The following is an 11,646-nucleotide window of genomic DNA, read 5'->3' as shown; positions in this document are numbered from 1 at the left end:
TAAAGATGGGGTTTCACCATATTGGTCAGGCTGGTCTCAAACTACTGACCTCAGGTGATCCGCCCACCTCAGCCTCCCAAAGTGCTGGGATTACAGGCATGAACCACCATGCCCGGCTACCCGGCTGATCTTTTAATTTAAAAAACTTTTTTTTCTTTTTTGTAGAGATGAGGTCTCGCTATGCTGACCAGGCTAGTGTCAAACCCCTGGCCTCAAGTGATCCTGCTGCCTTGGCCTCACAAAGCACTGGGATTGATTAAAGGTGTGAGCCACTACACCCAGCCTCATATTTATTATTAAAAGCATCTATCAGTTTCATCTTGTTTAACTCACATTTTAACAGGTATTGTTTCAAAAACTTACTTTAAAACTAAATGTAAATTAGCAGAGAGCCGAGGATCTGTAAATTGTGTTGTTCTGTTGTTATGGTCAACGAAATAAACTCTGCCTGTTGCCGTATTACGGATCTCCCATCCAGGAGGCAATGGACCAAGCTCTTCACAATTGATGTTGCTAAGATCCCTGCAAAAACAAATATAAAATAAAAAATACCTCATTGCTGGCCCTGCTGAACCAAGCAAGTGTAAATGACACAGAACAATTCCACAAAGTCTGAGAAAATGTATTGTTTCAGAAACTTGAGATGTTCAGCTGGAATCTTTAACTCCCAATGGTTTAAACAAACTCGCATCTTCAAAACCCAATCCATAAATGGCTCAGAAAAACTTATCACGTAGCCTACATTTTTTAGTAAGTTCCAAGGCTTTAATGTAATACAGATTTAAATTAATATAAAATCAATCACAGTATCTGCCAACATAAACTGTATTTCAATACTTGTTTGACAGGAAATAATTTTGTTAAGTGTCAGTGATATAAGGAATTAAATGTTTTCTAAAATTTCCCTTCATTTCTTTCTTTACTATAACATAAAATTTGTGAAAAATGTCCATTCCACGATTAATTTTAAGCTCTCCAACAAAGCAAAACTGGAAATGTTACTGAAATTATGATCCTGAAAATAATCAGTGTATTTTTAAAGAATAAACTGCAATTCTAAAATCTGTAAAGTTAGTCAATAAAGAACTGTTAAAGATACATTACCAAGAATGCTCTAAGAGTTACCACTGCAATAAGAGAAAAGCTAAGATTTTTAATAGACCAAAGAATACTGTTACTATATTACACATTCTTAAAATACGAGTATATATAGACAAGGATTTATAGGGCCTTAAAGAATGAGTAAGGAGCTTCTATGTTGGTGAACACACTGAGGGACTGTGGGGGTAGCCTGCCCAGAGAGGGTATGGTAGCTCCTTGCCCTCCCCCCATACTGTGCCCTAAGCATTGCTTCCATTTGGCTGTTCCAGACTTGTAACCTCTATAATAAACTGGCAAGAGAACTGCAAATTTTTATCCTCTACACTGTTAGAACCAAATCTTTCAGTGAATCTCCCAAAGTGTTGAAATTGCTGTTGTCATTCACCAGAAGAGTAAAGTCACTGCCCTTGGTGACGTAACTGAGGCTGCATTTAAGAATGTATGATAGGCTCAGGTAATCCACCCAACTCAGCTTCCCAGAGAGCTGGGACTAGAGGTGTGCACCACTACACCCAGCTATTTTTTAAACTTTTAGTAGAGATGAAGTTTTGCCATGTTGCCCAGGCTATCTTAAATGAACAGTTTAGGCTACCAGAGCCATCTGTAAATACCAAAGAAATGACATACCCTGAAAGTGATCAAACAAAGTCAAGAATCTGAGACAGTAAAAGTGTTTCCGTGGTCCTCTTTTTATTAAAAAAAAAAGAAGAAGAAAATAAAAGCAGCATGTTTAATATAAATTTGTAACAGACAATTATAAATAATGACAAATTTCATCAAAATCACATTTTAAAAGTTAAACTAGAAAGATGTTTTTCCTGAGAAGACCTCTCCTTGGTCATGGTGAAACACAATGATGGGCACACAGTGACCTAAATTTGCCGAAGCAATGATTCTGACTTCTGTTATAGGTGTTCCAAGAGACTCCTGCTACATAACAGCTAAAGTGTGGGGAAAAAACACGATTTGAGACACTGCTAGTCTCAAAAGAGGCAGGGGAAAGTTCCAAGAATCCTCCTCAAATTAAAAAAAAAAAAAAAAAGGGAGTGGGGGGACTGAGTGAAGGTGGTACGTGAGTGGCAGGTAGGCAGAGGGTCAGGCTAGCAGCAAGACTGGTATAGGAAACCTGAAGCTTCCTCTGCAAGCTGAGAACTCAAAGAAGGAATGAAGTGATTCCAGGAAAATATACTAAATTCCCACTGCAGGTCCACAGAACTCCCAACTAATTCAGTTCAAAGAATATATTCAGCATCTAAGATCACCAAACACCTCAGAAAAAAGAAAAAAAAAAAAAAGCCACTATGACAGAGTCCACAGCAGACTCAACACACAGCCAGCAGCAGAGTCAACAAAAAAATCCCAGAATTAGGTCCCCAAAGACTGTTAGAGACCAAAAAGAAAACAGTTGTGATATATAATGTTTTCAAAAATAAAAAAGTACAATCACAAAGATGAGCTATCAAAGAAAAATTACTAGGAATAAACAAAAAAAATATGTATTATTTTGAGACAGGTTCTTACTGCTGCCCAGGCTGGAATGCAGTGGTGTGATCACGGCTTACTGCAGCCAGTGGTGTGATCACAGCTTACTGCAGCCTCAACCTTCCCAGGCTCAGGTAATCCTCCCAACTCAGCCTCCTGAGTAGCTGGTACTATAGGCATACACCACCACACCCGGCTAATTTTTAAATTTTGTAGAGATGAAGTTTTGCTATGTTGCCCAGGCTGATCTCAAACTTCTGGACTCAAGTGATCCATCCAATTCAGCCTCCCAAAGTGCTGGGATTACAGGCATGGGCCATTGCACCAGCCCCAAATAGATTTTTTTAATGGTTTAGATATAAAAAACAGGATCTGGAGGCTATTATCCTTAGCAAACTAAAGCAGGAACGGAAAACCAAATACTGCATGTTCTCATTTATAAGTGGGCGCTAAATGATGAGAACACATGGACACATAGAGAGGAACAACAGATACTGTGGCCTATGGGAGGGTGGAGGGTAGGAGGAGGGAGAGGACCAGCAAAAGTAACTAATGAGTACTAGGCTTAGTATCTGGGTGACAAAATCATCTGTACAACAAACCCCCATGACACAAGTTTACCTATAACAAACCTGCACATGTACCCCTGCACTTTAAAGTTAAAAACAAGAAAAACAATTATTGAAATCAAAAAATGAACAATTAACAATTATACTGATAAAATGTAGAATTTCATTTCGGGTCATTTTGTTTAGAATTTTATAAATCTATAGCCACACATGGGAGAGTGATAATGCACTGATTAAAAGAGCAAAAAAGTGGAAATAATCTATATGTCTCATGGGGAGCTGGTTTAAAAAAATGGAATGTTGGCTGGGCGCAGTGGCTCACACCTGTAATCCCAGCACTTTGGGAGGCTGAGGCAGGCGGATCACAAGGTCAGGAGTTCAATACCAGCCTGGCTAACATACTGAAACTCCATCTATACTAAAAATGCAAAAATTAGTCAGGCATGCTGGCACATGCCTGTAGTCCCAGCTACTTGGGAGGCTGAGGCAGGCGAATCGCTTGAACCCAGAAGTGGAGGTTGCAGTGAGCTGAGATCGCACCATTGCACTCCAGCTTGGGCGACAGAACAAGGCTTCAAAAAAAAAAAAAAAAAAGGAATGTTATACAGTCATACAAAGTAATACAGATCTGTATTTCAAGACTATAGTCAATCTGTAACATAACAAATAACAAGGCATTAATCATTGTTTTAAAGATAAATGTAAAACATGATGAAATGAGATTTCTTGAATAAATCTAGGTATCCTGGATATCTTTATAAAGTTTGTTTAAAAGAGTCTGACTTTGTTTTAAAGTTTGTTTTAAAGAGTCTGACTTTGCAATTTTATAAATATCTTTGAATAGTGATATTCTAACACAATTTAAATATTTATAGTATACTTTGATAAAAGATCCTCCATACTTACTAAAGGATCCTCCAAAAGATAAAAGTTTTTAAGGTAATAATGGGGGATAGTGAATAAGAAAAATAATCCCGAGTGTTACTTCATAAAATCATCATTCAAAGTATATGTCAATATTTAACATGAATATTCTTAATGCTTCACAGAAATCCTTTACTACTCATTAATGAAAAACTGACATGTGTCCTCTGGAATAAGTGCCTATTACCAACAGTGGTGCTCAAAGCTATCTCAATTTCAATTTCTGTTGCCAGCTTATATGCTATTCTTTCAACAGATAATTCAAAGTCAACTTTCTCACTATTGTAAATCATCTAGTTTTAGATTTTTAAAAATCATGATCATTTAGATTTTAAAAAATCATGATCATTTTTATTCTATGCATTTCCTACAAATGATTTCTAATTATTTTAAAGGAAAGATTATTATTGACCTTCAACTAGATAAACAGAATCCAAAAAACTTTTATTTATATAATAAAACTGATTTTGAGAAGTTAGGCCCTTGGGTTATTTTAAAGTAAGTATTTTTATGTAAGCTTTAAAAAAATGTAAAAGTTCCTCCCCACTACTTTTTATTTATTATTATTTTTTTAGAGATGGAGTCTTGCTCTGTTGCCAGGCTGGAGTGCAATGGCACAATCCAGGCTTACCACAACCTCTGCCTCCCACATTCAAGCAATTCTGCCTCAGCCTCCTGAGTAGTTGGGATTACAGCCACGTGCTACCACACCTGACTAATTTTGTATTTTTCTTAGAGACAGGTTTTTACCACGTTGTCCAGGCTGGATCGAACGCCTGATCTCGTGATCCTCCAGCCTCAGCCTCCCAAAATGCTGGGATTACAGGTGATAGCCACTGTGCCCGGCCCCCACTACTTTTTAAAACAGCTTATACTGTCAAGACATAGCAATGGCAAAAATGATAATGAGTTAAAGCATATTCCCTTGGTTGCCACCCTCAAAGGATTCTGAACTCTGTAACACAAAGGAAGATATTTTCATTATCACAGTTTTATTTATAAATATAGAGTATCAAAGCAACCCAAGACTAGCCAGTCACATCTGTTTTTAATTCAAATACACAATAGAGTCCTGAGTATAAGCTTTAGGAAGAAAAAAACAATGCTCTGTGGGTTGTTTTGGGGGATTTGTTTTGTTTTGGAGGAGGGAGGCTGCTGTGCTTATAAAATATCCACATCCTACAAATCCTGTGTATGTGCAACATACAAAGTTGCTTTAGAATTTGATTTAGAATTCAAGCTTTTTTGCAGTTTCGACTGGACTACTTGGTACTTTGCATGTATTCATTAAAAAGTAACTGAAAGGGCCAAGCATGGTAGCTCATGCCTCTAATGCCAGCACTTTGGGAGGCGGAGGTGGGCAGACTGCTTGAGCTCAGGAGTTAAGAGGCTAGCCTGGGCAACATGGCGAAACCCCATCTCTACTAAAAATGTAAAAATTACCAGGGTGTAGAGGTACATGCCTGTAGTCCCACCTACTCAGGAGGCTGACGCAGGAGGACGGTTTGAGCCCAGGAGACAGAGGTTGTAATAAGCCAGGACTACACTACTGATCTCCAGCCTGGACAGCAGAGCCAGGTCCCATCTCAAAAAAAAAAAAAGCTGGGGGAAGGATGGAGGGAGGAAGGAAAAAAAGAATGTTTCAAAATTATAGTAAATCACTAAATTCATTTATGTGTCATTTCATCTTTCTGAGTTAAAAGTAACTGACATTTTGGTTAGTAAATGCAATGTCTGCAGCTGAAATACACAAGTTTGGATATTTAAATTAAATTAGGGCCAGGAACAGTGGCTCACGCCTGTAATCCCAGCACTTTGAGAGGTTGAGGCAGGCAGATCACCTGAGGTCAGGTGTTCATGACAACCCTGGACATGATGAAACCCTGCCTCTACCAAAAATACAAAAACTAGCTGGGTGTGGTGGCAGGTGCCTGTAATCCTAGCTACTCAGGAGGCTGAGGCAGGGGAATCGCTTGAACCCGGGAGGTGGAGGCTGCAGTGAGGTGACATTGGGCCACTGCACTCCAACCTGGGCAACAGAGCGAGACTCCATCTCAAAAAAAATTAATTAATTAATTAAATTAGGTTGTTTTCTACAGTAAAATGAAATTTTATTAAGGAACACATAAAAGAACATGGAATATATTTATGAGGTTAAATTTTTTTAAAGTTTTTTTCTTAAGCTGAACCATAATTGAGAATTTTATCAACCCACTACCCTTTAAAGGGTGTGCTTTCTATGTTTTTCCCCAGGTCAATTTTCTTTTCCTAGCCTCTTCTTTTTTTTCAGATGGTGTCTCGCTCTGTCACCCAGGCTAGAGTGCAGTGATGTGATCTCGGCTCACTGCAGCCTCCACCTCCCACCTTAGCCTTGCGAGCAGCTGGGACTACACGAATTTTCTTTCTCTTTTCTTTTGAAATGGGGTCTTGCTCTTTTGCCCAGGCTGGAGTGCAGTAGTTCAACCAAAGCTCACTGTAGCTTCAACCTCCCCGGCTCAAGCAATCCTCTTACCTTAGCCTCCCAAGTAACCGGGACCACAGACATGCTCCACCATATGTGGCTGATTTTTAATTTTTGGTAGAGATGGAGTCTCTCTATGTTGCTCAGACTGGTCTCAAACTCCCAAGCTCAAAGACTCCTCCTGCCTCAGCCTCTGAAATTGTTGGGAATACTGGTGAAAGCCACCCTGCTTGGTACCCCAGGACAAGTTTCAAACTCCTAAAAGATCCACGTTGTGGGCCGGGCACGATGGCTCATGCCTGTAATCCCTGCACTTTGGGAAGCTGAGGCGGGTGGATCACTTGAGGTCAGGAGTTTCAGACCAGCCTGGCCAACATGGTGAAATCCCATGTCTACTAAAAATACAAAAATTAGCTGGGCGTGGTGGCATGTGCCTATAGTCCCACCTATTCGGGAGGCTGAGGCAGGAGAATCACTTGAACCCAGGAGGTGGAGGTTGCACTCAGCCAAGATTGCACCACTGCACTTCAGCCTGGGCGACAGAGAGTGAGACTCCATCTAAAAAACAAAAAACAAAAAAACAAAGAAAAACAAGAGATCCATGTTTTTGTTCCACTTTTTTTAAGGGGAAGCAAGGAAGGGACTGGTAAGGGAGGGGAGAACTGAGGTAGGACTGCAGAGAAGTAGATAGCACTTTCTACTAAATGTCAACACTGAAATAACTATCAGAAGAGTCAAACTCCTACATAAACTATTTTTAAAAGGTAAAAGTTTCTTAAAAATCAAATCCTAGGTGAAATGGCTCTTTGATGGCCTAAAGAGTACTTAAAATAAGTTCTTACCTGGGCACTCGTGGATCATGCCATGTGCTCACACCAGTCTGTGTATGTAGGAAATACACCTGACCTTGTTGTGTTGTCCTCTGTTCTGTAAAATTAATAAACACATAATAAAAACATTCAGAATGTCCAGATCAAAGACAGTTATATACACTAAGATGCTACACTAATAGGGAAAAAATTCCAAATTACGAATCTATTTTATTTATTTATTTATTTTTATTTTATTTTATTTTATTTTTGAGACGGAGTTTCGCTCTTGTTACCCAGGCTGGAGTGCAACGGCGCGATCTTGGCTCACCGCAACCTCCACCTCCTGGGTTCAGGCAATTCTCCTGCCTCAGCCTCCTGAGTAGCTGGGATTACAGACACGCGCCACCATGCCCAGCTAATTTTTTGTATTTTTAGTAGAGACGGGGTTTCACCATGTTGACCAGGATGGTCTCGATCTCTTGACCTTGTGATCCACCCGCCTCGGCCTCCCAAAGTGCTGGGATTACAGGCTTGAGCCACCGCGCCCGGCCCTATTTTATTTATTATTAAAAAAAGCTTTACAAATCATTTGTTCTGTCCTTTGGAAACAATTTTATAAATCATGAGGGCCACAGGCCAGCTATCCAAAAGTAAACTAAACTTAGAAGGTGGCTCAAATACTAAATATGTTGCAATGGAAAACAAATCAAGATTGTCACAATACTAATAATTAAAACATTTTAAATGATGTAGAAAAGGCTCTGAGGAAGAGGCTGGCCAACATTAGGAAGATTTGAGGAGGAACTTCCAGAAACTTTCAAAGAGTTTGGAGGTTGCTGATGCTTATTATGCCTAATTTTATACCAAAACTTATGTTTTCTCTTTGATGGACAAAGGTGTATTCTCAAGATTACATGTGAGCTCAAAGAGAAGCAAAACAGATGAGATACTAGGGAGACATTCTATGTCATAAACAGGTAGATATGCAAAAATAACCAAGTTAGAAAGAAGAGGACTAAAGAGCAAACATGCACACTGGGGAGAAAAAGTCAAGAATTAAATGAACTCAAAGCCCTTGGAAAGAGAGAGGAAAGGCCGGGGTGAAGAGAACAATCTAAAAAGGTTTCTTTATGGTGGGTTTTTTGTTTTGTTTTCTTTTTTTAAAAAAAAAAACAACAGGATTACTTTTCTTTAAACAAAGTCTAATGAGAAACTTCAATACATAAAACAATAAAACTATTAGTAATATTTATTAGTAATAAATCTAATTTGTTTATAAACCTATAAAGTCAATACATTTGAACTTTAAACTTTTAAAAATTATAAGCATAAAATCATATTATAGAGGACAGCCATAATAATTTCAGCCTTAGTATCCACTTTATTTGTATGTTTTGGTTGTACTTTTTAAACCCAAATCACAGAAATATTGTAAAAGTATAACCACTCCCACTCCAAAGAGCTTGCCTTATAATCTCAAAGAGAAATGGCAGGAGAGAATTTATTCTCAGGTCTAAACATTAATAATAACAGTTAAAATTTGCTGTGCCAGACACTGTGCCAGCATTTCATGAGATTATATATCACTGATTTCTTGCAACAAACCTAGATGGTTGGTGCTATTATTTTCCCCTACAGGGGACAAAACTGAGGCCAACGAGGTTAAATAATGGGCTGTGTTGCATGGCAAAGCCAGGATATGAACATAGGTCTCTCTGTCTCTCAAGCCAATAATTTAGTATGTGCTAAAAGTTAACCTTTGAGTCATTGCACAGTTAACGCACAAATTTTTTCAAATTAAAGAGCTAAAATACATTTTAAAATAAAGTTAGAATCATGCATTTGCAGGAGAGTTTTTCAAAATATTCCTGAGTAAAATAAAACTTGGCTTTTTTTTTTTTGAGATGGAGTCTTGCTCTGTGGCCCAGGCTGGAATACAGTGGCACAATCTTGGCTCACTGCAACCTCTGCCTCCTGGGTTCAAGCAATTCTCCTGCCTCAGCCTCCTGAGCAGCTGGGATTACAGGCATGTGCCATCATGCCTGGCTAATTTTTGTATTTTTAGTGGAGATGGGGTTTTCACCATGTTGCTCAGGCTGGTCTCGAACTCCTGACCTCATGATCCGCCTGCTTCAGCCTCCCAAAGTGCTGACATTGCAGGTGTGAGCCACTGCACCTGCCCTACCTTACCTTCTATACGGTGCCTATTTACAAAATGGTCTCACTTCATTTCATATGCTCTTCATACTATCTTTGTTATAAGGTAGTCATCTCACTTCATCCCAAAAGAGCACAAACGCTGAAGTTAAATGACTAGTGCAATGTCAAACTGTTGGTTAGATCGTCCTCCACCACTTCAAAGACTTTCAAACTTGGGAGGTTTTATATTTATATTCATGCAAAATCCCTAAGCCCAGATTAATAACTTTCTTCAAAACTGATTTTCTGACTTCCTCAGCAAGCTGAATTCAGTAAACTACATTATATTTTTCTTTTGCTAGTTGTCATACCATAGCCTTCTGGTAGGTCTGGAGGAGTATGTAAATGTGTCCTGCTCATGTAATTTCTATGTCGTTGTGACCTGACTCTTCTCTCAGCCAGTCTGGGATCTGAAGACTGTCCACATGTTGCACCATTTGTTCCACTAATTGGAGTGTTCTCATCAACAAAGCAGCTAAGAGGTCTGCCAGGGCTAGAATACTCAGATGCCGGTCTATTGAAAATTAACAAGAAAAAGACATTATCAATTTAGATATCAAAAGTAGCGTTCTCTAGACACTGTACACTACAGTAACAATCACTTATCATATCTGAAAACAGAATGACTAATACAAGTATAATGACTTCAAGAACTCTGAGTGAAAGCAAACCTGATGTCTCTTAAGTACCAAACAAACCCAAATGATAAGCATGTCGTCAACTATGTATTTAAATGACTTTATTTTAATTACATTTGATATAAAATCTACATATATCTGTGGATGTGAGTACTGGCTTACAAAACACTGCTTGATCTAACTACAGTCTTTCTCTCAGACCTGACTTCCCACCATTCTCCTTCCCACTCTGCTTCTGCCACACTCACATCTTCCTGTTCCATGAGCTTGCCAAGGTCACTCCACCTGAGAGCAGTTGCTCTTCCTTCCACCTGGCATATTCTTTTCTCCTACTTTCCCTAGGCCTGGCTCTTTTTTGTCATTCCAACCAGTTTATTATTGCCTCCCAAGAGGTCCTTCAGACCTCTCAATCTAAAAATGTCACCCAGTCATTTGGCAATACATCACAAAACGAAAGAAGACAGTTTGTCTCTTTAAGGATGTTCTAGTCTACTATTGCAGATCTTCCAAAAAAAAAAAAAAAAAATCAAGAGTTCATTCTTAAATTAATATGGCCAGGTGTGGTGGCTCACACCTGTAATGCCAACACTCTAGGAGACCGAGGCAGGCTGATCACTTGAGGTAAGAAGTTTGAGACCAGCCTGGTCAACATAGCGAAACCTGTCTCTCTTAAAAATACAAAAATTAGCCAGGCGTGGTGGCAGGCACTTGTAGTCCCAGCTACTCAGGAGGCTGAAGCATGAGAATCGCTTGAACCTGGGAGGCAGAGGTTGCAGCAAGCCGATGTCATACCACTGCACTCCAGCCCAGGGCGGAACTCCATCTCAGAAATAAATAAGTAACATTTAAGACAACAATCATCCTTTCACAAATGATGAAATTAATTTTACTGGTTAAATCAGAAGGAAATGGACTTTACTTGAACACTGACACAAGTACATGTTCATTTATGCTCAAATATAATAAAAATGAATACTTCAATTAATTTCCTGGCAATTTAATACCAGAAATGCAACTTGGCAACATGAGCTAAGCTTTCATCTGAGAATCATAAAGTAAAACAGAAAACTTTGTGATCCAATGAGTTAAGCAATTTGTCCTCAATAAATAAAAATAGGTGCAGCTAATGAGAAGAATTTGGTATTTTATGCCTAGTGCCAGTCCTGCTCAAGAGGAGGGAAATAGGAAAAACAAAACACTGCACAAGATGGCAAATTCTGTTCTCACTTAAAAGAGTGGGGAGAGGGGGATTCAGCCACTTAGACTATTTCTTTTCAGTTATTTAAAAAACATCTCTTCACAGTTTCCAAAAATTATCTTAGATCCCAATGCCTTTATACATTAGGTTCCATGAAATGACTATACTTGACATTCTTCAAGATTTAGTTCAAAGATTCCTCTGCTTAACTTACCAATTTAATTCATTCAATAATTTTTTTTTTTTTTTTTTGAGACTGAGT

The 11,646-nt window shown here is 38.8% G+C and overlaps 1 protein-coding gene across 1 annotated transcript in view; it reads right to left on the bottom strand.

The window, feature by feature from the left end:
- The window catches only part of SMURF2 (SMAD specific E3 ubiquitin protein ligase 2), a 122,662-nt gene that overhangs the window by 23,044 nt on the left and 87,972 nt on the right, over positions 1 to 11,646 (bottom strand). Inside the window, exons 8-10 of the mRNA XM_037734650.1 lie at positions 9,860 to 10,062; positions 7,380 to 7,464; positions 364 to 522 (exon numbers count right to left, since the gene is read on the bottom strand). Coding sequence (XP_037590578.1) covers positions 364 to 522; positions 7,380 to 7,464; positions 9,860 to 10,062 — 447 coding nt within the window. The remainder of the gene's footprint in view (positions 1 to 363; positions 523 to 7,379; positions 7,465 to 9,859; positions 10,063 to 11,646) is intronic.

This window comes from Cebus imitator, unplaced genomic scaffold, assembly GCF_001604975.1.
Source record: "Cebus imitator isolate Cc_AM_T3 unplaced genomic scaffold, Cebus_imitator-1.0 Scaffold650, whole genome shotgun sequence".
NCBI lineage: Eukaryota > Metazoa > Chordata > Mammalia > Primates > Cebidae > Cebus > Cebus imitator.
This window is presented reverse-complemented; position numbering and strand designations above follow the sequence as displayed.